The following is a 27463-nucleotide window of genomic DNA, read 5'->3' on the forward strand; positions in this document are numbered from 1 at the left end:
TTGGATTTAAAGTTTGTATATATTTTTCTCACAAAAGAAAAAATAATTATACAGTGATGAGAGCGCTAATAACCGGCAAAATGTGGAAAACAACACGTTTTGAAATAAAAAGAGATGAAACTTAGTTCTACATATCTACAACAAGTATAAGAAGTGGAAGTAGTATTTATATGGGCAAAAGGGCATGCCGGTATACTGGGTAATGAGAAAGTGGATGAGTTGGCCAAAGATGCAATAAAAAAAGGTGAGATACTAACTCACATCTTATCGACAGATGCAATAAATGACGTCAAAGTTAGAATAAATAAAATATGGAAAAATATTACAAGCATGTCAAAAAATTTATATTTTTCTTTACATCAAGAACTTCCTCCGCCACCTGAATACATATTTAAATATAACCTGCCAAAGCAAGATATTTCTACTATCGTCAGATTAAAAACTCGACACGGGAAATATGAGGCACATCTGCACAAATTAGGAATAATTAATTCATCAGTATGTTTTTGTGATAATGTTTCGATTAGAGATTTAAACCATATTTTCTTGGAATGCAAAATTAACGAGACATAAATCAATTATATTACAATTTACGACAAACACAAGTTCATTTTCCAATTAGTATAGAATATCTACTAAGTTGTCATAAAATGGAAATATTTAAATTACTCATAAACTACTTGAAAGAAACAAATATAATCATTTAAGTGAAATACGTATAAATATAACAAAACTAATAAATTGAGGTAAAAATAAAATAAAAATCTGTGGCTAACGGACTCGCATCCAAGCCATTTTTTCACACACACACACACATATAAGAAGATTATCCTCTAGCGTGTCTTCTCAGATGGTACTTCAAACTCTGTACTGAAGTAAACTGCTTATAACAAATTTCACAATTGTATGGCTTTTCTCCAGTATGTATTCTTATATGATTTTTCAAATGATGTGCTACACTAAACGACTTAACACAAATTTCACACTTGTACGGTTTTTCTTCAGTGTGTATATTCATATGGTATTTCAAACCATGTGCTCTACTAAACTGCTTAAAACAAATATCACACTTGAAAGATTTCTCCCCAGTGTGCAATCTCAAATGAGTTTTCAAATTGCTCGCTTGAATAAATCGCTTAAAACAAATTTCACACTGGTAGGGTTTTTCTTCACTGTGTGTTAGCAAATGTGATTTTAAATAAGTTGATGTAGTAAATTGTTTTAAACAAATTTCACACTTGTGAGATTTTTCTCTAGTGTGTGATTTTTCTCTAGCGTGTGTTGTCAGATGGTACTTCAAACCTTTTGCTGTAGCAAACTGCTTATAACAAATTTCACACTTATAAGGTTTTTCCCCGATGTGTGCTCTCAGATGGTTTTTCAAACTGGTTTGCCCAGTAAACCGCTTAAAACACATTTCACACTTGTATGGTTTTTCTCCAGTATGCACTCTCATATGTACTTTTAATCCCCTTTTTCTTATAAAAGATTTGGAACAAATGTCACAAGTATCTTCTTTTTCTCCAGAATGAATTTTCATATGCGGTTTTAAACGTGACCTTGTTGAAAACTTCTTGCTGCAAACTTCACACTCAAAAGGTTTTTGTCCACTGTGCGTTCCGTCCACTAAATTATTTGTAACATGGTCTCTTTGTAATTCGTTATTTACATCAGTTTGTATATCTTCACATAAGAATCCTAAAATTATAATTATCTATTAAATTAGTATTTCGCAATGAAAATAATATAATTTATTATGTTACCGGCCAAACCCGTAATCAGGACAAACTAGTTTGCCCGGAACGCGTTAGGATAAATTAGTTTGTCCTAGGCCAAACTAGTCTATTCTGATATTAATACGGACACTGCAGAACCCACTATTAGTACGGCCTAGTATAAAAATTATACAGTAAACTCTCTCTATAACGAACACGGGTATTAATAGGTTTCGCTTATAACGAGGTGTATTAGGTATCCTATGAAATTTCCATTGAACTATAACCCTGTATAACAAGGCATATTTGGTTATACAGAGGGAAAATGAGATCGAACGTTTCTTTACCTGTTTTTGACGCGGTGATGGTTATAACTAAATACCCCAGCTGCCTGTATACAGAAATGCCTAAAATCTGTGTGCTTATCGAGGCCAGTGATGTAATAAACTTCACTGCCTATCAACTTCTTCCTAATATCGACTCTTTTTAAAAAGCGCCAATCAAACAAAATTTTGCATCTTATATTGCTGAGAATGCAAAAAGAAAAAGAGCTGTTAACCACAATAAAAGCAGCCAAAATCGAATACCTCGGTCACATAATGAGAAACAGCGAAAGTATAGACTACTGCAACTAATCTTGCAAGAAAACGTGGAGGGAAAACAAGGACCAGGAAGGCGAAGGATTTCCTGGCTGACGAATCTACGCACATGGTTTAACACAACAACCACAAGTCTTTTTAGAGCAGCAGTGTGCAAAGTACATACTGCCATGATGATCGCCAACATCCGAAACGGATAGGCACTACAAGAAGAATATTGCTCGGAATGGCTTCACTGTAAGAAGTTAATGTCTTAGAAAACTACATATTGATATGTATGCACCATATTGTTGTTGTCCGATATAAAGAGATCGGCTTATAACGAGGTAATTAGTCTGCCATTTCAGTTCTCGTTCTAGAAGGAGTATACTGTAGTATACCTACAAAGCCAAAATAAATAGATAAACTGAATAAAATATTCCGTAATTGGAAAATAATCATTTTTATTAAAACGATAATGATTCGTTGTTAAAACTAATGGACAATTGGTAATACAATCATATTTTAAAAAATAATCAATGCTTTTTCTGAAAGCAATAATTATATTAGCCAGTTCTTTAACGGTAAAATATTGCAAAACCTCTAAATTTTAAAGAACCGCTTGGATTGACATGAAATTTGGCATACACATAGCTAACAAGTCAAAGAAAAAAAGTGATATTGTGCCGATATGTGCTTTTGCCCTGGGGGTAGTTTTCACCCCCTGTTGGGGGTGAAAAACTATTCGTCCAAAGAAAGTCAGGAAATGGATAAACTGACTAATTTTAAGTAACTTTTGTTCTATAGAGTTTTTTCACTAAGTCAATACTTTTCGAGTTATTTGGCAGTGAATATGTTCATTTTTTTCAACAAAATAACCACGCTTTTAGACGGTTTTTCGCAAATAACTCAAATAGTAAGTATTTTGTCGAAAAAACATTTTTAGAAAAATATAGCCTGTAAAAAATTTAAAAAGATGGTGTATATATCACGTCTTTACACCTAGTAGAAGCAGAGTTAAAGCTAATGAAAAATAGGTTCATATTCGTCAAATTCCAAATGGAATACTTTAACGTGAAATAACCAAAAATGAAGCACATTTCGGGGAAAACTCATTACAACTTATTTAAAGTGTTTAAAAAAAGGCTTCATTTTTGTTTATAAAAAAAATTTCTAGCATCAAAATTAAACAAGTTACGTTCAAAATAAAGTTAATCGTTATGACTTCACAAGTTTCTTGACTCGTGTATATATTGTTTATATGATCTCTAAGTTTCATCGGTTCAAAGTTCTTATTATTGAAAGGGCTGTAGTTAAAAGGGGTTGAGCGAGTCACTGATCACGAATGTATGCAAATTTAGAAACACCAAATCTTAATCAATTTTTGTCTAACACAAAAACAAAAAAAATCATGATATTCAGAAAAGAAAATCAGACTTTTTTTGTTTTTCGAGATTTTTGGTATCTCTAACAATTTTTAAGTTATTTTGAAAAAAACACATTTTTTAAAATTTAAATTTTTAAAAATTTTACTTTGAAACCAAATTTTTTTAAAAATAAGCACTTTGAATCGATGAAACTTACAGATCATATAAACCCAACATAAGTAAAGTAATTTGTGGAGCGGTAACCATTCATTTCATTTAAGTTGCTAATTAGGTGTTGGTCTTCCCGATTTTTTTTTGCCAAAACAAAAGGGACCAACTTTATTTTGAGCGTAACTTGCTTAAATTTAATGCTATGAACTTTTTGTAAAAACAAAAATAAAGATTTTTTAAAACACTTTAAAAAAGTTATAATGGGTTTCCCCAAAAAATGCTTAATTATTTGGATATTCCACGTCGATTTGAAAATTGGTGAATATGAATCTAATTTTCATTGGCTATAACTCTGGTTCTACGAGATCCAGAGACCTAACGCGTACACCATTGTTTTACTTTTTTATACGCTATATTTTTGCTAAAAACGTTTTTTTCGACAAAATACTTTTTGAGTTATTTGCGAAAAACCGTCTAAAAAGTGGTTATTTTGTTGAAAAATGAACATATTCACTCGCAAATAACTCGAAAAGTGTTGACTTGGCAAAAAAGCTCTATAGAACAAAAGTTACTTAAAATTAGTCAGATTACCCATTTCCGGACTTATTTTGGACATATATTTTTTCACCCCCAACAGGGGGGTGAAAGTCACCCCCAGGGCAAAAGCACACATCGGCACAATATCACTTTTTTTCTTTGACATGTAAGCTATACGCATGCCAAATTTCATGTCAATCCAAACGGTTCGTTAAAATTTAGAGCAAAAACCGTGAAAGAATGGACTATATTTCAATTATAAAAATTATTATTTATTTCTCCATGGAGTGTTTTGGTGACACTTAGAATTGTGGAGTATCATTACCTTTTTGCATTTGCATCTGTTTGTGCAACAATTTTCCTTCCAGCTGCATTTGACAAAAAACTTTGTCCGTCCAACTGAATCACTCGTAGCTGCAACCCTTAGCGATATTTTAAATTAAGCTAACTTTTTGGGGTATTAATATCTCTGTCTCTTTCAGATCAGAATTCGACATTCGACACTTTTTTAGAGGTAGTAGATATAAACTAAGGCACTGAAATATCGTTAAAGGTTGCAGCCTGCTACGAGAGGTTCAGCTGGACCAGGACAAGGTTTTGTCAAATGTAGCTGCAACAAAAACTGTTCCACAAACAGATACAAGAGTAAGAAGGCAATCTTCTTCTGCCTGTTGGCATCCACTCCTGGACAAAGGTCTTTCCATGAATTCTCTATTTTTCTCTATTTTGTGCTATTTGGTGACAGTTTCTCCCCACTTTTGCTTTGATGTCGTCTAGCCATCGTTTTTGTGGTCTTCCTCTACTACGGCTGTGCTCGCGTGGTCTCCAATGTAAAAATGTTTCTCGTCCACCTTTCAATGTTTTGTCGTGCCGACGATGTTTTGTCTTCTCTTGGCACGACAAAACAAGAAGAAAATGATAATCCACAATTATAAGTGTCACCAAAATACTCCATGGAAAAATAATTATTACTTTTATATAAAAAACACTCATTATTGAAGTTATACTCCTTTAGGCGCGATTGAGATTGAGGGTGAATTTATATTGATCTGCGCGCATGCGCACACCGACAGTTTGGTATTAGTCTTTATACGGGCTCTGATTGGGTGTTGAAATGATCTGTCAATAATTGTTCAATATGGAGGTTATCGGTAAACAAAAATGTTGTATAATATATTAGTTTTTATTGTTGTGAGGACAGAAATAAAATCAAATTTATAATTATAGTGACTTTTTAAATAGTTTTGAAAAGCCACACGTACGTAATTCTGAATGTTTTAGTTGTATTCCAATAAAAAATTATCTTCATACCTATTTGGAAAATGTAAAAAAAATAATGTACTTACCTAGTACTTGCTATGTATGCTATACCCCTAGTAGGCAATGCTTTAATTTACATAATCTGATTACGAACAAACTTTCTACAAATTTTCATCTAATGTATCGTTTTCTTACTCTATATATTGTTTATATGTAATTCATATAAACAAAATGTCAAAAAGTTGTTCAGTTTGTGTATATTCCCACATGACGTATATAGCCCGATCAAAGAACAATCTGACCCCAAAAAAATAAAGGAAGGATGAAAATTTGGGAATAGGTAGTTGAAATTGTCTATTATTATATAAGAAAAAATTTACAATTCCACATCTCCTCCATTTTACAAAAATGGAGGGGAATACCCCCCTCTCGAAGATGAAAAAAATACATTCAAAATAAGACCGGAATTGGATAAAATGACTCATTCTAAACAACTTTTGTCCTATAGAGTTTTTTTAATAAGTCAATACTTTTCGAGTTATTTGCGAGTGAATATGCTCATGTTTAACAAAATAAAACATGTTTTTGGACGGTTTTTCGGAGATAACCCAAAAAGTAAGTATTTTAGCGAAAAAAATACTCTTAGCAAAAATATAGCCCATAAAAAATTGAAAAAAATGGTGTATACATGAGGTCTGTAGATCCAGTAGAAGCAGAGTTGCAGCTAATGCAAAGTAGGTTCTTCTTCGGCAAATTCCAAATCGAATATTTCAATGTAAAATAACCCAAAAACGGAGCACTTTTAGGAGAAAATTCATTTTAACTTTTTTAAAAAGTCTAAAAAAGGTTTATTTTGTTTTAAAAAAATTGTAATATTAAAAGTAAGTGAATTACGCTCAAAATATTGTTGGTCCCTTTTATTTTATGGAAAAAAAATCACGAAAATCATCCCCTAATTAGCATCACATATAAAGTTTAATATTACCACTTCACAAGTAACTTTGTCTATGTATTATTTATATGATCTGTAAGTTTCATCGGTTCAAAGTGTTTCGTTTTGAAAAAGCTGTAGTTAAAATGGCTTGAACGAGTAACTAATCACGAGTTTAGGCAAATTTTGAACAGCCATAGCATAACCAATTTTTGTCTAACAAGAAAACAAAAAATCAAAAATGTTCAGAAAAGCAAAACTTACATTTTATTACTCTTTGAGATTTTTGGTAGTCCTAATTGTTTTTAAGTTAATTCCATAAACAATTACGATTTTTTTCAAAATAAAAAAAATGTTTTATTTTAAACCAAATGTTTTTTAAAACTGAGCACTTTGAACCAATGAAACTTATAGATAATAACGTGTGATCCAAAATTATTGTCACCATAGGTGGCTCTGAACGACAAAGATAGCTATACAGTGCATGTCTATTCTTAATTCAGATATACTTTCCAGTTTACGTCAACTTTGCAGTGTAGGTCAAATTAACAAGAAAAGTAAGGTTATGTAGAGATTTTATTTATTCTTGTTACTTATAATTTTGTTAATTCATTTTATTTTTGATTAAAATTCTGGTTTTGACTGATTGTTTATGTTTTATAATGTTAATCAAAATTAATTGATAAACCAATGATATAAATTCAGATTAAAACAGGACATACGTAATTTTTTGCACGGCTAGCTTTGATCCCAATAATTGTGGATCGCTCGTTATAAACAATACATAAGTAAAGTAACTTGTAAAGCGGTAACGATTAATTTTATTTGAGAAGCTAATTAAGGGGTGATTTTCGCCATTTTTTTACCAAAAAATAAAAGGTACCAACAATATTTTGAGCGTAACTCACTTACGCCCGGTTTCATAATCAGTTAAAGTGGACTTTAAGTTTTAAGTTGGTACCCTTGTCAATACAATTCATATGGGTAAATGTCAACGTTAAAGTGAACTTTAGTTAATGTTCACTTTAAGTTGATTATGAAACCGGGCGTTACTTTTAATGTTAAAAGTTTTTTTATAAAACAAAAATAAACCTTTTTTTAAACACTTTAAAAAAGTTATAATTAATTTTTCCCGAAAAGTGCTCCCTTTTTTGGTTATTTCACATTGAAATATTCGATTTGAAATTTGACGAAGAAGAACCTACATTTCATTAGCTGCAACTCTGCTTCTACCGGGTCTGCAGACCTCACGCATACACCATTTTTTTCAGTCTTGTATAAGCTATATTTTTACTAAGAATATTTTTTTTGCTAAAATACTTACTTTTTGAGTTATCTCCGAAAAACCGTCCAAAAACATTTTTTTTTTGGTTAAAAATGAACACATTCACTCGCAAATAACTCGAAAAGTATTGACTTGGTAAAAAAACTCTGTATAACAAAAGTTACTTAGAATTAGTTATTTTATCCAATTCCGGACTTATTTTGAACGTATATTTTTTCACCCCTGAGAAAAAATTTTTCATCCCGTACTTTCCAATTTTTGTAAAATGGAGGGGATGTAGAATTGTAAACTTTTTCTTATATAATAATAGACACTTTCAAATACCTATTCCCAAATTTTCATCCTTCCTTTATTTTTTTGGAGGTTTTCGTAAAATTTTGCGTTCCCTGATCGGGTTAATATGCGAAGGTGATGCAGTTTGAAATCGCTTCGACTCTCGTACGGCGGGATACACGGGAAGTAGGTTCAAGCCCAATGCAAGTTATATCATTTTTTTATTTTTTTTATAGATTTTATGATTGTAAGTATATTATTATATAATTTTTTTCAGAAAATACGTATTTAATTAAAATTTTTGGCAACAATTATTGTTCAGAAATCATTTGTGGCATTTTTCAATGTGTTTGTGTGTGTTTTATTCTTTTATTTTTTAATTTTTGGTATTGTTTTAATAAAAATTTTTGGAAAGTAGTAGAGAAACTGTTTAAAGTATATTAATTTCGTTGAAATCATATAATAGAAGTTTAACTTCTTACGTGCGTACAAAGTACACATTCTTTTTTTTTTATAACATGATTGTATTACCAATTGTCGATAAATTTTAACGACGAGTCATTATCTTTTAATAAAAATGATTGTTCTCCAATTACAGAGTATTTTATTTAGTTTATCTATTTATTTTGGTTTTTTAGGTATATTATAAAGGCCTTACTAGTTTATCCTGCAGTGTCCGTATTAATATCAGGATAAACTAGTTTGGCATAGGCCAAACTACTTTATCCTATACGCGATAAGATATTATCGAGTTTAGGACAAACTAGCTTTACCTAAGCCAAACTAGTTTTGCTAACGCGTTCAGGACAAACTAGTTTCAAACAACAAATCGAGTTTGGCCGGTAAGATATACACAATCTAAAGTATATTTCACGATTTTGTGATTGTTTTGGAGTATCGCTAGACAATCGACAGAAAATGGCTAACTCTACTGTACCGCATAAGAAGTACGAAAATAAATTGCTCTAAAAAATCCTTTTACAATCTGTTTCTACAGTATTAATAAGAAGGTATTTACAGTATGTCCTTTTGATATAATTCATGTGCACTGCAGATTTTATGCGGAAATGTTGGTTTGCTTAGCAGATTTTCCTCTTTTGCTCAACTTTAAAGACAGTTTCATGTTTATAAGGTTATGGAAAGACTTAATTTTTTGAAACATATTTTATTTTATATTTACTTGCAAAATACCTGTTACAACCAGATTAGTTATTATCTAGAATTTAATGTGGTTCTAATCAATGACCTCTGAGAGATTAAGATAACGTCGTTCTAATCTGCAAACTGCGGAACTCCATAATTATCTGAAAATTAGTTATTACTGCCGTCTGTTTGAAAAAGTCCCTACTTATCGTTCAAAAAAGACACACGTGCATATTTTTACCCAATAAGTAAATAGCGACCTCTTCGTATACACCGTATCTCCCTTGCCGCCAAATTTAGTACGAAAAATGCGTAACTCCCTAGTTTGTGATACCACACGACTGACCTAACACGGTTTAGAAAGTGATATTTTCAAGAAAAAGTTGATGGTAAGTATGTAATATTAAATACTTAAACAATATACTAAATGTTAGTGATATGTGTATCTATAAAATATTTCCGTTTTACCATCTTTTAAATTGAGAGATACGTAGTATTTGCATTCGCATTAGTCATATTTAGATAGATAGTTTAGTGTCTCTCCTGTAAAATTTGGATAAATGGAGTTACGCAGTTTACATATTAGGTCGACGATATTCGTAAATATTGATTTAATCCCTCATAGCTTGCACTAGGGGTTTTGACCATTCGGAGAAACTGATACCTTACTTTAGCGATACTTTCAAATCCAAGTCGGTTGCAAATTAATGGTTCCCTAGTTTGAAAGAGTTTGTATATTGGCAAAGAAAATGGCAAAGCGTGTTTTAGATATAAATCGAGTAATATGTATTTAATTTGCATGCTTATTTTACTACTGAAAAATCCAATGGAGACCTTTTGTGATCAGTTCAATTCGTACATAAACGCGTGTGTTATGCTTTGTGTATTAGTGAGACAAAACTCAAGTCAGTTTTGAAAAACAGAAAAAGTGTAAATACTGAAGTAGAGCACACACAATATAAACCTAGACCACACCCTAAGACTGAAGATCTCTCTGAGGGTCGTAAGTTTGAAATTCGAAACATTATATATACACTAATCACAAAAAGTATCGCATAATTTTTGAAACAGGAAAAAAGTTTAAAAATAATTTTTAATTTTTAGCAGAATGTTATAATACCCGTCTATCGCCTTCTTTAGGTGTCTACAAACCCATAACATTTGAAGTTGCAGCGTGTTTTTGTCGAAAAAAAAAATAATCAAAACGTTGTTAAAGCAGAATATTTATTTTGGACATTTGTGTTCGAAAATTTGATCTGTGCACTAGAGTTTTCAATGAGGAAGTGCGTTCTTACAAAAAATGAGTAATATAACGTCAGAACAAGCAGTTCAAATTGCAGTAGACCGAACTCATTAGACCGAAAAGCACTTTACCGTAACCTCACTAGACCGAACAGCATTAGACCGAAATGGAAATGGTAAATATATTTAAAAAGTTGGCAGTAAATTATTCTAAGATTTTGTAGGTATATCTGTCTTTTTGTTTATTGTATTTTTTTGTATTTTATATATTATAGACTGTGTAAATTGTTACTCTGTACAGTCTGATATGAAATAATTTTCATCCGTTAAACAATAAATTAGTGAAGGTAAAAATAAATTAAGGGTAGAGTGACGTTTGACGTTAACACCATTTTAACTGTTTATAATAACCATCCAAATAACATTCAGTTGCAATTACATTAGTCTTATCTCTTTTACTGCGACAAGTAAAAAGAACTGCTTTTCGGTTTTCTGCTGGTCGGTCTAGTGAGGTTTCGGTAAAGTGCAGTGGTGGATTTGGGGGGTGGGCTAGAGGTGCTGTAGCACCGGGCCCCCAGGTTGAAGGGGCCCCCAGAAGACCTACACATTTGTCTAAAATTACGTATTTGGCATTCTGACGCGCCGTCGTACTTACCCTACCAAATTCCTCTTATTTATTGTAAAAATTACTTTGAAATTATTGTTGTATTGACAATTTCATATAATCTTTTGTTCTGAAAGAAAAGGAAAGGAACACCCGATAACCACCCTTTTATGACATGACATAAATGGCAACAGATTAGCAGGTATACTTTTACATCTCCTTTTCGGAAATCTTACAATACAATGCTTTTAAATCGCTCTGAAAGTTAAAGGTGTTTGACAAAAATATATGTCTTTCAATGGGTGCCATAAAGTTAAGAAATGAAATATAAAATATACCTACTTTACCCTTTAAGCGTAACAACAAGTAAAGCTTTTGTTTACAACCAAGTAAAGTACCTGAAGAACGTCAAAGACGACAATTAGTAATTCATACCTACTTGTGTTGGCGTTAGCTTTTAGTCATTTATCATTAGATTGTGAATCGTGAGTTGATGCTGGTGAATTTTATTTATTCGGTTCAGATTAATTTTTAGTTCTAGTGTTTGTGAGTGCTAATTAATATTGTTTAAATACATTACGTTTATACGCTTGTAACTACCTATAATGTCACTTAAGCAGCATAAAAGCGGAGCCGCTAAGCGAAAGGTGAGTTTATTTACTTAATTTATATTAGCGCAACTTTTAGCCTAATCAAATAAAAAAACATAATGTAATTCCGAACAGTTTTTGTCCTTTTTTAAAACAAAGTTTGGGCAAAATAAAAAGATATTTTTGAAAAAGGATACGCTTCAGATGACGGCACAATTATTTCAACAAGGAAAAGCAGGTAAATTTTTCTTATAAATTGGTTTTTTAAACTTTAGCCTAAATTAATGATTACATAGAGGTTTTTACAATTTTTATTTAAAAACCTAATGGGACAACCTTTAATTTGAGACTTTGTAAGCTCGTTTTCATGCGTAATTTATTTAAATAATTAACAATAAACACTGAATAATTGGTTTTTAAAAATAGGGTAATAGTCGGTAATACACACAGAAAAAAGCTTTTACAGCCTTGCAAGTTGCAATAAGCACGAAAAGTTGTCTTATGTTTTACATGTATTGAAATTTTATTTGATTGGTATATTTAAAGAATAAAAGGATTAAGTAAATTTAATGTTTTTTATCTAACAATAAAAAACTGAAAACGTTTGTTTTCTATACTTCCACAAAATTTATTATATCTAAGTGACTACAGCTGTTTCGGCGGAGTGCCTTTCTCAAGTAATATAGTTTACAATGTGTTTGCCTTTTTAATCTTCAACTGAAGAGGTTGAGGAGTGGGGAGCTGTTTGTCTCGAGTTGGTCATTCAGAATTATATCTGTATTTTTCAGTTTATTAATTTCCATAGATTCTAAAAAAGATAGCTTAAGGCCTTTATTTTGAATATGTAGAATTTTAAACTCTTCATTGAAAGAATGATTATGATCTAGAAGGTGAAGTGCGTATGTAGAAGTGTCTGTTTTTCTATTGTTGAATGCCCTTTTGTGTTCTGCTATCCGTTTGTCAAAAGTTCTGCCAGTTTGACCGATGTACGTTTTCGGACAGTCACCACAAGTTAGTTTGTACACACCACTCTGTAGTTGCTTTCTCTTTCGGCTTTTATTGTTCTTAATATATTTGCTTAAGTTGTTGTTAGTTCTGAAAGCTGGTGTTATTCCTTTCTTTTTTATGTATCTGGCTATTGTTGTTGTTATCTTGCCAGTATATGTGAGAGAGCAGAAGGTACTGGGTTCTTTCTGTGGTGGTGGATACACTAATTTCAGGGCTTTCTTATGGAGTTTTTGGTTTAAAATTTTGTTAACTGTTTGTTCGTTATAGCCGTTGTTTACTGCTATTTGTTTAATGATGTTTAGTTCTATTTCGAAGTTATTTTTTGTCATGGGAATTTCTGTCAGTCTATGTATCATGCTATGGTAGGCTGCTAATTTGTGTTGTGTAGGATGGGATGATGAATTGTGTATAGTTGTGTCAGTATGGGTAGGTTTATGATATATGGAGAACTCATGTTTGTTGTGTAGTCTGGAAATCGTTACATCTAGAAAACGATTTCCAGACTACACAACAAACATGAGTTCTCCATATATCATAAACCTACCCATACTGACACAACTATACACAATTCATCATCCCATCCTACACAACACAAATTAGCAGCCTACCATAGCATGATACATAGACTGACAGAAATTCCCATGACAAAAAATAACTTCGAAATAGAACTAAACATCATTAAACAAATAGCAGTAAACAACGGCTATAACGAACAAACAGTTAACAAAATTTTAAACCAAAAACTCCATAAGAAAGCCCTGAAATTAGTGTATCCACCACCACAGAAAGAACCCAGTACCTTCTGCTCTCTCACATATACTGGCAAGATAACAACAACAATAGCCAGATACATAAAAAAGAAAGGAATAACACCAGCTTTCAGAACTAACAACAACTTAAGCAAATATATTAAGAACAATAAAAGCCGAAAGAGAAAGCAACTACAGAGTGGTGTGTACAAACTAACTTGTGGTGACTGTCCGAAAACGTACATCGGTCAAACTGGCAGAACTTTTGACAAACGGATAGCAGAACACAAAAGGGCATTCAACAATAGAAAAACAGACACTTCTACATACGCACTTCACCTTCTAGATCATAATCATTCTTTCAATGAAGAGTTTAAAATTCTACATATTCAAAATAAAGGCCTTAAGCTATCTTTTTTAGAATCTATGGAAATTAATAAACTGAAAAATACAGATATAATTCTGAATGACCAACTCGAGACAAACAGCTCCCCACTCCTCAACCTCTTCAGTTGAAGATTAAAAAGGCAAACACATTGTAAACTATATTACTTGAGAAAGGCACTCCGCCGAAACAGCTGTAGTCACTTAGATATAATAAATTTTGTGGAAGTATAGAAAACAAACGTTTTCAGTTTTTTATTGTTAGATAAAATGAACTTCCATCAAGTAACGGTCGAATCCATCAATTATTTAATGTTTTTGTTGTGACTCACTGTAACATTGTATGATTTAATAAAAATATATGCTTCAAAACAATCGATCAAAAAGCAGTAAATTTGCATCGGGGTTCGAATCTGTCTATGCAATTTTAATTTTTTTCAGGCAAAAGAAGAAAAACTTAGCAGAGTTCAAAAGTTACCGAAATTGACCATGTTTTTTAAGAACCAAGGAGAAAACAACGCCAAACCTCTGTTAATTACGCACGATGACAAGGAAATAAATGATTCAATTGATGTTGCATCAACAAGCAAACCCCATTTGATAGAAAAAGATGAGTTGAGTGAAAATTCTAACAATGATTCTCATTTGGCAGCGTCCACATCCTCTGGGTTTTTAGTTTCTAATGATGTATCATTGTGGCCAACAACTCTAACAGATGCATTTCGATCAAGTTGTGTAGAAAAAGGCTCAGAATATTTTCAAAACAATGATGGCGTGTATGCAGCTTCCAAGCGTAACTTCAAAACACAAAATAGAAGTCTTATTCGGTAAATTATTTCAAAAAAGAATAAGCAATGGAGAAACTGTACCTCGGATCATGTATTCACCTTCAACTGGAAACATCTACTGTTTCGCGTGTAAGCTTTTTTCGGTAAAAAGTGTAAGTGCGTTTGCTCACCACGGGTTCTCAAACTGGGGTAAAGCAGAAGAAAGCACACTTTCTCACGAAAATAGTGTAGAACATCGTGAGAGTATGTTTTTATTGTTAAATAGACTTAATTTAAAGAATCGTATAGATAAAAGCTTAGCCTATCAGTTTATTCAAGAAACTGAGTACTGGATGAACGTGTTTAGAAGGGTAGTTACGGTCGTAAAATTTCTAGCGGAAAGAGGCTTATCATTTCGTGGTAGCGTAGAAAAATTTGGTGATAGTAGAAATGGAAATTTCATGGGAATACTAGAACTAATTTCTGAGTTTGATCCTTTCCTTAAAACACACATTGAAAGGTATGGCGGTAAAGGTAGTGGACACGTGTCATATTTATCAAAAACTATATATGAACAGTTTATTGATATTATTGGCGGTGAAGTGAAAAACAAGATTATTGGTGAAGTTAAAAACTCTAAATATTTTTCTTTGATCGTGGACTCTACGCCCGATATATCACACACCGACCAACTTCCAGTGATTATTAGATATTGCTCTTCTAATAAAGTTCATGAACGTTTTTTGACATTTTTACCTATATTTAGTCATACTGGTGCTTCTTAGAGTAGTGTAGTTTTAGAATTTTTAGAATGTCATGATATTAACATTATGAATTGTCGCGGTCAATATTGTCTGGGAAATACAAGCGACTTCAAGCGGAAATTAAAAACAGGAATAACCTTGCATTTTATGTGCCGTGCTTTGCACATTCTTTAAATCTAGTGGGTCAATGCAGCGTAGAGGCATCTACAGAAGTATCTCATTTCTTCATGTTTTTACAAAAATTGTACGCTTTTTTTGCTAGTTCAACTCATCGGTGGGATGTTCTTACAAGAAAGATGCAAGAAAATCGTACAAAATTTACACTGAAGTCACTTTCGTCCACCAGATGGTCATGTCGAGAGGATGCTACAAAAGCATTAGAAGCTAGTTATGATCAAATACACGATGGTCTTACTGTTATTCGCGACGATCCCGATGAGAAAAAGGAAACAAAATTAGAAAGCGGAACTTTAGTAAAAATCCTTGAGAAATTTGAAACTGCTTTTTTAACCGTATTTTGGAACGAAATTTTAAAACAACTTGGAACAGTTAGTACCATTCTTCAAAAACCTGGTCTGGATCTAAACACTGGCACACTTCTACTACAAGGACTACACAGTAGTATACAAAAACACCGTGAAAATTTTGAATACTTTGAAGAAAAAGCAAAAAAATTGAGTTTATACGTTAAATTTGATTATTCAAAAAAACGAGCAGATTCAAAAAAAAATTTCCAGACGGGCCCTCTTCACATTTAGAAGGTTCAAACAAATTTAAAGTCGAAACATTTTATTTATCGATCGATACATTAGTGACAGAGTTAGACAAGCGACATGAAGCATACGGTTATGTATCTAATCTTTTTGCATTTTTTGTAAATTTTCGCACTATTGAAGGTGAAACATTAAAACAATATGCGCGAAATCTTATCGAAACGTACCCGCTTGATATAGATCAGGCATTTATCGAAGAGATTATATTTTTTCAAAATTTTATTTTATCTCTTCCTAATTTCGAGAATTCTGTAGTAACACCTAAAGACATGTTGGATATTATTATCGAAAAAGACCTTGTTTCAGTGTTTTCAAATACCTATATTGTTTTAAGAATATATTTAACTATACCTATCACGAACTGCGAATCCGAAAGATCATTTTCAAAATTAAGCTTTATTAAAAATAAATTAAGGTCATCAATGGGCGAGAACAGATTAGTTTCGTTATCGATCTGCTCTATTGAGAATGACGTATTGGGGGAAATTGATTTTGAAAGTGTCATAAAAGCATTTGTTGAAAATGCATAATTTTAAATGTACTGAAGTTTATATTGTTTTAATTTTTAAAGTGCCTTGTCAAAAAAGAGTTGGGTAGGGCCCTCTACAAGAATTAGCACCGGGCCCACTAATGAATAAATCCGCCCCTGGTAAAGTGCTTTTCGGTCTACTGCTTTCGGTCTAATGATTTCGGTCTCTTTACAGTAAACCGTTCAAATTGTAGGTTTAATTTTAGATGGCTGATCGCAGCAATATCTTACTGAAGTTATGGGAATCCACCAATCCAATATGGGAAGAAGGTATAGAGAAAGTGGAGGATACACAAAAAGACCAGTGTCAGGGCTCTCCAGGTGCACGAACTCAGCAGATCAACGTTATTTAAATCTGCAGACTTTGGGTACACATCGTGTTGCAGCTAGATATGTGTAAAATGATCTTTCCACAGCCAGTGGCACGTAATGTTCGGTTCGTAAAGTGCCAATTCGGTTAGAAACAGATTAAAGAAATTTGGAATCATAGTCAGAATGACTGCTACTGCTCCACTGTTAACGAGGGCACACCGTATAACACGTTTAAGTTTTGCACCACAACATGTCGATTGGGATATTAACGACTGGACTAATATTCTTTTTACTGATGAGTCAAAATTTGCACTTTTTGGATCCGATAGACACTTTGCACTGTCGGATCCACAAAGTGCACATCTTGACCCCTCAGTAAAAAGAATATTAGTTCAGTTGTTAATATCCCAATCGACATGTTCTGGTGCAAAATTTAAACGTGTCATACGGGTGTGCCTTCCTTAACAGTGGAGCAGTAGCAGACATTCTTACTCTGATTCCAAATTCCCTTAATCTGTTTCTAACCGAATTGGCACTTTACGAACCGAACATTACGGGCCACCGGCTGTGGAAAGATCATTTCGCAGTTGTCTAGCTGTAACATGATGTGTACGTAAAGTCTGCAGATGTAAATAACGTTCATCTGCTGGGTTCGTGCACCTGGGAAGTCCTGGAAGTGGTCTTCTCGAGTATCCTTCCCTTTCTTTATACCTTCTTTAAGCTCTTGAAATGCTTGATTGGTAGATTCTCATAACATCAGCAAGATATTCCTGCGATCGTCCATCTCCAATTAATCCTACAGTTTGGGCTGCTTGTTATGACGTTATATTAGTCATTTTTTGTAAGAACGCATCTCCTTATTGAAAACTTATGCAGACACAGTGCACAGATCAAATTCTCGAACACAAATGTCCAAAATAAATGTTCTTTAACAACGTTTTGTTTACTGTTTTTTTTTTCGACAAAAACACGCTTCAACTTGAAATGGTATGGATTTGTAGACACCTAAAGAAAACGATAGACGGGTATTATAACATTCTGCAAAAGAATTTAAAAAAATTTCTGTTTCAAAAATTATGCGATACTTTTTGCGTTTAGTGTATAAAATGCGTGAAAACGAAGAGCATGTTACTGTAGAGACTGTATTACAAAATTAAAATTGGGTATAGGTTCAAAATGGAAGACAAAAGCCTTGTGTGAAAGAGAAACCTTATGTTGTTCTAATTTTTACAATGGGAAATAAGCCACAATATTATTAAAAAATGATTTTTTATTTTAACGTTTCGACGCCCAAATCGGGTGCCGTTGTCAAAATACAAAATACTACTAATACAAACAAAAATGTTGTTGCTTAGTAAAAAAATTCTTCTAATAATTTATTTAATTTGACTCATTTATATCGGCAATTCAGATACATATGATACATTTTAAAGTAGAAGACTTTAAAATGATATTGCCAATATTTATGAGTTGCGTTGATATGTATATTATATTATTTATATTTATGAGATCTCTAACGCGAGAATTTTAATGTCACCGTTGCATGTGGTTGTCTTTTTAAAGACAGATTACATGCTATGAATTTTTTTGTGGCAGATATTCTTGAGTTGGGGTTGATTTCATGTAATCGAATGAACTATCTTTCAGTAAAGTCGTCCCAGGAACGCAACTCATAAATATTGGCAATATCATTTTAAAGTCTTCTAAGTCTTTAAAATGTATCATATGTATCTGAATTGCCGATATAAATGAGTCAAATTAAATAAATTATTAGAAGAATTTTTTTACTAAGCAACAACATTTTTGTTTGTATTAGTAGTATTTTGTATTTTGACAACGGCACCCGATTTAGGCGTCGAAACGTTAAAATAAAAAATCATTTTTTAATAATATTGTGGCTTATTTCCCATTGTAAAAATTAAAATTGTAAAAATGCCACAAGAAAATAGCTTCAGAACAACTTATGTTGTTCACAAAAGAACCGAGATTTTAAGAAACTATAATGTTGTTCTAAAGCTATTTGTTTGTGGCATTTTTGCAATTAAAATTGTGCCTTAATTCCCATCAAAACTAGTTAAGAAACCATAAGAGACATATAATATTGCATGCGAGTGGAAAACATGGTTTTATTGATTTACATGTTTTTTGTATAAACAAAACAGTAAACTTGTTGAAAAAAAGTCGTTAATCAAGGGATGCTTTGTCGTTAATCAATGAACGATGCGAAAGGTCGTGGTATGGTCTTGAAGAACTTCTTCCACGTATTGTTGAGCATTCACACTGCCTCTATCGAGCCCAACAAGATCCGTACTAGCTTCGTAAGTCATTATTGACCCTCTTCGGTAAGCCACTGTTTCGGTTATAGTGCATGGAGCAAACCTTTCATTTTGAAGCCTCTAGACATGCTGACGTCCCTTTTAACCTCTTAGGGACATTCTGCTCCGATCTGAGAAAAATATGTTCTTCCATTCAGCCACAGTCCAGTTAGCAGACTTTTTCTTGATTAACGACTTTTTCCTCAAAAGTTTTACTGTTTTGTTTTCCTCAAAGGTGGTTTTCACCGTATCTTTCATAAAATGTGGTCCAAGATTAATTATTTCTGCAAATTAAAAGAAATACAAATACAAGGTGGGTGGTTAATTTTGCCGGTGAATGTATGTCTTTTTAAACACTCCTTTGATGAAAATTGTTTAGAACAAATGTCACAGGTAAAGGTTTTTCCTTCAGCGTGAGTTTTCATATGAGACTTTAAAAAATGACTTTCTGAAAACTTTTTGGAGCATATTTCACATGTAAATGGTTTTCCTCCAGTGTGCTTCTTTATATTATGTGTTTTTAAGCGAGAACTTCTTGAAAATTCTTTATTGCATATGTCACATTTAAAAGGTTTTTCAGTGTTCACTTTTGTAGCGGCAATTAGCGGTTGGTCCAATTTTTTGTTAATTCTCACATTATCTTTTAAGATGTTTCTGGCATCCAATAGCATGTCCACACATAAAAAACCTAAAATCATAGTTATCTATTAAACCAGTATTTACTTAATAAAAGTTGCCGGCGTTCGGCAGATCAACAGCAGAGGACCGAACGCGTTTCCATATCGGCGCAACCCCCTACGTCCACCTCTCCGGCGAAACCAAGGAGTGATGGCTACCAATAGTGTACTTAAGACGAGCACGGAGAATCATGAAATCAGTTCCTCTCGGTGTAGTGAAACGGGAAGAACTCAATCGGCAGATATGAAATGGAATGAAGTGGAACCTGCCGAGGTGGACGCGCTCTGCAGTGAGGAGGCGTTCCGCCGGAACCATAACCACAGCTAGCGGGAGCCGCCACCTCCGCCCAGAGCTGTCAGATGGGTAACTGTGTGTCGATATTTGATTGGGGACTACCGAGTCTCAGTGTGTAATTATGTAGATAGGTAGATTCGGCGATTACCATTGTGTACACAGTATACAGTGATGAGCGCGCTAATAACCGGCAAAATATCGCAAAAGATGGAAAACATATTACGTTGTGAGATAAAAAGAAATGAAAGTCATAGAGTTAGGAAATTTAGCGATAAAAACCTTATAAAGTTACATTCCATGGAATTTTATTTTGTTATATGTATTTAATTTTGAACTGAATATAAATATCCTAAATATACTTATTTTATTTTTAACCTGTGTTTTAATGAGTCTGTTGTGCTGAAAGACCTGTCACAAAGTCTGCTCATGCTAGATTCAAACATATTCAGTAAGCAGCTGATTATACCTTATTTTCAGATTTTAGAACGCACTGCAAAAAATAACAAATCAATGCTATATATCTTATACTTCCAACATTGAAGAATTTATTCACTCAGATTCAAAACAATTTTAAAATCATGTAAACTCTTTGAATAAAGCCACCTAATTCCAAAAATGTTATGCATTTTAATGACTTGTCAGTTGAAACAACTAAAGAAATCACAAAGGGTCTATTTAACCTCCCAAAAAATTAAAACGTGTTTTTGTCTTTTAGCGATATCTTCGATTCTAATCACGGTAGAAACTACTTTTTTTAGGATTATTCATTGCCCATAGCACAAAATTTTTGGAGGGAAATTCATTTTTATTGCTTTTGAAATTTTTAAGCTGTGTTTTAAAAAGAATTATTCCGATCAAAATGCCGAAAAAAAATTATATTTTTTATTGGGTGTCAAATTACCTCCATGATTTTTTTTCAGATTTTTATAGGTCAGCTTCATCATGGTCAAAATAAAGAAAAATCATTTTTCGGTCATTTCTTTGACCATTCTGACTCCTGATTCAATTTTAAAATCATTATCTGCCTTATTTTGCCTTCAAGTGCATCCCAAAAAAGATCAAAACAATTTTTAGACCCCTAGACCTGAACATAACCTCAAAAAATCAAAAAGTATTAGTTCGTTCTTTGAAGATATCTTCGTTTCTAATCATCGCAGAAACTTCTTTTTTCTTTTAATTTGTAGGTTGTTTTATTGCCTTTAACATGTTATTTTTATAACGATTTTAAGAAGTAAGAAGTAAGTTTAAGAAAACTTTAAGTAATTCTACATGAAAAAATAATGAGTTTGATTTTTAAATGTTTGTCTGCAAATGCTTCGTTTCCAAAATAAGGGGTATTCAAATTTTCCTTACAAACTGACGATTTATTTATTGAGATGCAAAACCAGAGGAGATATGCAAATGAAATTTCGTGAGTTTTAACAGGTAGCTATTGTGCATTGTTTTCTGACATACCTACCTACAAAACAATTTTATATTCACCGTTGGCGCGAATATGGGTAATGGTCTGAACTTTTTTAAAGAAAAAAATAATATGCCACTGAGATATTTCAAATTAAAAATAACTTTTGAATTCCTCATAAATTCCTCCATCAACTGCCATAACGAAGTTATGACACAACTGCCATAACGAAGTTATGACAGTTTAAAATTAGAAATTTGTTTCCTGAAAAAATTGTAAAATGGCACTTGGACCCTTATTGTTCTCAACCCTCGATATATAAAACCATTACACAACCAATAGCAACATATGGCTTAGAAACATGGACCATAACAGAAAAGACAATAAACCTTATTAATACTTTTGAAAGAAGGATATTAAGGAGGATATTGGGACCCATTTGTGACAATGGTATATGGGGAATAAGGTTCAACCAGGAGTTATATCAATCTTACAATGAAGCCTCTAAAGCAAATTATGCAAAAATACAAAGATTGTGCTGGGCAGGTCATCTTATAAGAATGGATAATGACACCTATACTCTGACAATTTTTACAAGACAGTGATTTATTGTCACTCCTCATTAAAGTTTAATGGCGAGTGACAATGAATCACTGTCTTGTAAAAATTGTCAGACCGTAGTAGAATACTTAGCAAAACTATGGTTGGACGTTAGCCAGTAGGAAGAACAAGGAAGAGATGGATAGACGAAGTGAGACCCGATACTAAAGAGATATTGAGGCAGATGCTGGGGGAGGCCAGACCCTGACTTGGGCTATGGAGTCTCATGAACATAATAAAGGGTAGACCAGGCAAGGTCTAAAGCCAATCAAGGTCTCATTGTAATGCAACAATAGAGGCATCAAAATGAGCACAAGATAAGGCAGAACAATGGTTTGCAGCAAATATGTTGCTTCTAAACCTCAATAAAACCCAGCCTTTGATTTTTTCAACAAGACAGCTTCGATCCGGAGATGCAGACAAACAAATAAAATTTTTGTGGGTTTACTTGGATGCAGGACTATGTTGGAAAGCTCATACAAGGTCCCTTGTTGCTAAGCTAGGAACTGCAACTTTTCTGATTAGAAGACTTTCTGAGTGTGTATCTCAGTTCACTTTACAACAGGCCTATTTTGCACTGTGTCATTCACACCTGAGCTAAGCAATTTTGGCATGGGGTCACAGTGCTGGAGCCAAAGATGTCTTTCGTATTCAGAGAAGAATAGTAAGGATAATTGCTGGCCTGTCCTCTCAGAAAGAATGTCAGTAAGCATTTGTTACACTTCACTATTTATTCCAGAGAGTATTGTTCATGCAAAACAAAATATAGATTGTCATCAAAGACATGAGGATGTACACCAATATGAAACCAGGAATAAACATGCCTTAATACTGCCCTACACCAGGCTCCAAAGAAGTAGAGACGGACCAAACTCTTATGGTGTAACATTCTACAACAAGTTGCCTACTGAAATTACTGAATTGCCAATTTTACAATTTAGAAAATCACTAAAGAATTTTCTCATCAAGCATTTTACAGCAGTGACGAATTTTTAAATTTTAACTTTAATGTTTGGAACTGGGTTGTGAATTATTGTTGAATTGTACTTTGTTCATTCTTAGGAACCCAGAAAGTGTTTGTCTTAAATTAATGTATGTATTATTTCATAGTATGCCTTGTGTTTTTATATTTGTATTTTATATCTATGAATCTATGAACCAAAGTTGTATTATTTTTGACATATATAAGTACTTTTGTATATTAACATGAATAAATGACTTGAAGGTATGGGCCGTTCTGTGCATCGAGGTGTAACGCCAATATCAATGGACAATATTTACTTTGAGTGGTCTAGCCATCTTTGTCTGTCATATGCACGGGATCTCTTTGTAAAAAGTAATAGATACACCAGCAATCGACTGCCCACATGTTACTCTTTTTTGCTCAGTATGCCTTGTCTGTCCTTAATGTGTCAATGGTGGAGCCACAGGACACAGAGAAAAAGGATCAATATAAAATATTATAAAGGTACTGACAATCTGACAAACAACTAATGATATCATTAGAACATGGGCCAGTTCTTATCTTTGCTCGGTAAAAATTTGATATAAACGGATTTGCCGAAAATGGCCTATTTTTTTGGACTTAGCCTAAAAACCCAAAAAAAGGCCAAATGTTAATGTTTTTGATGTGGCAAATTATAAAAAATGCATAAAAAGTATGAAAAAGACACAAAAAAATTAAAAACTGTAAATTATCTTAAAACGAGAATACAAACAACTAATAATATAGTAAATTATTTGAATAATATTTAATGTAATCGAACTATTGTAATTATCAACAGGTTTTTGATGTTATTTATTTATATTCATTAAGATGCACATCAGAAAATTACCAAAATTACAGTTATGCGCAGTACTCAAGTTGTTGTAGATATGCGCACTGTTGCCACATTTAAAATTTATTTTTACGGAACAAAGATGCAATCGCATATTTTTTGTGTCTTTTTCATACTTTTTATGCACTTTATATAATTTGCCACATAAAAATCATTAAAATTTGGCCTCTTTTTGGGTTTTTAGGCTAAGTCCAAAAAAATTACCATAAAATGACAGTACAAACAACAAATAAAATAGTGCACATCGGAAAATTACCAAAATTACAGTTATAAGCAGTAGTTGAGTTGGTGTAGGTATGCGCACTGTTGCCACATTTAAAATTGATTTTTTCGGAACAAAGATGTATATCGTTAAATCAAAATAAATCAAATTCTAATATATGATAATCAACCTACCTTAGTATGCCGGCGGGTAAAGCTCCGAAGCCGCTTTGAAAAAGTGGTGCATCCTCTCCAGGCGTTTGGGATATCTCCTCTTGAAGTAAAATTCGGCAAGATATCCAACAAAGTGAGCTTCCTTGACGCCATATTTGTGGATATTACTGCGAACTTCGCGCCATAACCTCTCGATGTGATTGGTGTGTGTTCCAGTTTCGGGATCGACAAAATGTTTGGAATGATTCACAGTTTGATGATGGAATCCTTCATGGGCCAAACAATTGTAGGCTTTCCAGCAGTCGCTATATATAGTTGTACCAGGAAGGATCCAATCGCGAATTATTCCAAGCAAAGTATCGGCATCCCTTCTTTCGACAGGAATAACGAAAAAGTTCCCAGTGCTTCGCTCATATCCTCCGAAAATCCATTGACCCCGGAAAAGTCTGCCTTTGTTAAATTTTCGCTTACCGAATTTGGCCTCATCGATTTCAATGATCGAACCAGGACCCCCTAGTTTTGTAGAGTTGTTAATAGCGAAGCTAATAAACACTTCTCTACAATAACTGTACCAGTCGACCATCGTAGTAGAAGATATCCCAAGCTCTTCTAAAGCGGCTTCCTGACGCGGTGGCCTCCAGTTCAACAAAAGGTTCACGAGAAGAAAGATTTTGTCTATCGCCAATTTGGAGTTCTCGAGAAAAGTACCCTTCCTCGCCGATATACAAAATCCGCACTTTTTAGGAGCACGTTTCTTCCTTAAGACCATTTTGTTGCACCTGAAAGTCATCTTTCCGTCCATTTTAAGGGTATTTCCGCACCGACACACTATCACGTCCTTCAACACCCCGTGATTAATGAAAAACTTTAGCACCTCGCCCTTGGTTTTCGCCATGTAGCCAGCCTCAAACACGCCGATGCTACATGGTTCAACACACGCCATTTTTGATGCTTAGTACACAAACACGGTATGAACAAGAAAGAACGAAAAGGACGCGTTGGTTAGCGTCGGTAACGCTTAGCCAACCCCCTTCTACCTCCTTAGTTAAGGGATGAAAGCATCGTTGCCAAGTTTAAAATTTTCGCAGAATTATTTCCATACCATATTATTTTTGTATACCCCATATTATAAATGCAAATGCAGAAAGATGTTAAAACCAACTACAAAAAACTACATAGTGTAGTGTTTATTTTATAATTAATATTTATTGTATTAAATAAATAAATTATTATTAATGTAATATTAATTATTAATAAAATTAAAAAATTAATATATTATATATTATACAGTACAATTTTCAAAGGAGGAAGACCTAACCCTTCGGTAGTACAATTTTCAAAGGAGGAAGACCTAACCCTTCGGTCCAAACCTAACTTTCGGGTATTAGAGTGTAGAGTGTTTTGTTAATTATTAATAAAATTAAAAAAAAAAATAAAGCACCTTCCGTCTTTGCACAAGAAATTATAAAATTTTTTAAATTAGGCAACATTGCAGAAATAAACTCATCAATCCATACGTAAGCGATCTGCGCATACTGTAATGGCGGCCATAATTTGAAATTGATGTGAAAATTTCACATTTTTAAATGAGATAAATACAAAAATTAAAGCCGAGCGCAGTTAATTGTTAATTTTAAAATGATAAGAAGGTAAGGCAGATACCATATATACAGTTGTCAGACTTGTGGGAGCTGTGAGTCAACACTAAATAATTACCCTTTGCTCTCCTGAAACATCATACAAATTGAGATATTGAGAATAACGCAGCCATTTTTGTGAAAACTCCTGATTTAGATTATATTTATGGTTGATTGAATATTAAAGAGTGTAAAAAGTAATTGAAGACATAAGTGGAAGAAGGAGATATGTGAAATTCTCCAAAAATTTTGAGTTTCCTATTGAATGAAGGTGATATGTGACTTCTCTATCATATGAAACTCTAACATAGAAACTATCATATGAAGCTAACAAGAAGTTAGGCGAAACAGAAAAAGTCAACAGAAAAAGCCAATAAGTATAATAAAAAATTGTAAGTTCTTCGGTAATAATTTGAATATATATTATTGAATCTAATACATCATATTTTCTTTATGTTTTTTACTGAAAAATAAACCTGATTAGTTAACTTATTGTTTTATTTGCTCCATCTAGATTTTCAATGTTCATATTTTTGACTAAGACAAGGCATACTCACAACACAACCTGAGAGACAAAGCTAAATGCTGGCTTAAACGATAACTATCATAGTTGATTCAAGTATTATTTTACAATAGGATTTTAATTCTCTGTGGTAGTTTATCGTTACATAAATAGCACCCAACGCCTTTACAGGTGAGACACATCTAGGTACCCAAGGTGCTTTATCCATAACACACAGTGTAAGTTTCATATGATAGGGAAGTCACATATTATCACCTTCATTCAATAGGAAACTCAAAATTTTAGAGAATTTCACATCATACCTTCTTCTTCCATTATTTTTATTGGTTGGGTTATGATGACAGAAGCACTTTCTACATTAATTTCTTTTGTTTACTCACCTTCTTCATTTAAGAATGTAGCATTATCTTCATCTTGTTCCGTTTCAGTTTTTATACCATATTCTTTTAAGTTCAAATAATCAAAATTATCATCTGTACTTTCCTCCTTAGGTTCCTCTGGTTCTTCCTTGATCTCAATTTTAAAGGTATGCAGAGGAACATTAACAACCTCATTATTATCTATTTCTGTTTTACAAGTTGTCTGACTAACTTCTTGTTTTACTTCCATCTGATTAATCTAGATTTTATATATGTATGTACAAAATGTTTACAAAATCATATGAGATTATCGCAGTAAAGTAAAATAGAAAAAAGTAAATAAAACTAAAACCTCATAAAACTGTAACCTTAGACAAGGAAAGAGACTCTTTTTTCCTTATCTAAGACTCTAACTGTCATAAAACTCCTAACCTAAAACCATTTTAATCCTACTCAGTGT

The 27463-nt window shown here is 32.9% G+C and overlaps 1 protein-coding gene across 1 annotated transcript; it reads right to left on the reverse strand.

The window, feature by feature from the left end:
• On the reverse strand, positions 1-27405 carry LOC126885663 (zinc finger protein 675-like). Its single transcript, XM_050652352.1, has 2 exons — positions 27025-27405; positions 1-1698 (listed from the first exon to the last, which is right to left on the reverse strand). The coding sequence occupies exons 1-2, from the start codon at positions 27251-27253 to the stop codon at positions 827-829; spliced, it is 1101 nt and encodes a 366-aa protein (XP_050508309.1). The 5' UTR covers positions 27254-27405; the 3' UTR covers positions 1-826.
• Positions 27406-27463: the final 58 nt, after the last annotated feature.

The sequence above is a fragment of the Diabrotica virgifera genome, chromosome 1 (assembly GCF_917563875.1).
Source record: "Diabrotica virgifera virgifera chromosome 1, PGI_DIABVI_V3a".
Lineage (NCBI taxonomy): Eukaryota > Metazoa > Arthropoda > Insecta > Coleoptera > Chrysomelidae > Diabrotica > Diabrotica virgifera.

What these genes read in the sequence shown, in the direction of transcription:
- LOC126885663 (XM_050652352.1), bottom strand. Translation starts at nt 27,253, where the DNA reads ATGGAAGTAAAACAAGAAGTTAGTCAGACAACTTGTAAAACAGAAATA. An exon ending in TACATTCTTAAATGAAGAAG is followed by an intron (nt 1,699 to 27,024) that starts GTGAGTAAACAA and finishes TTATAATTTTAG; the next exon opens with GATTCTTATGTGAAGATATA.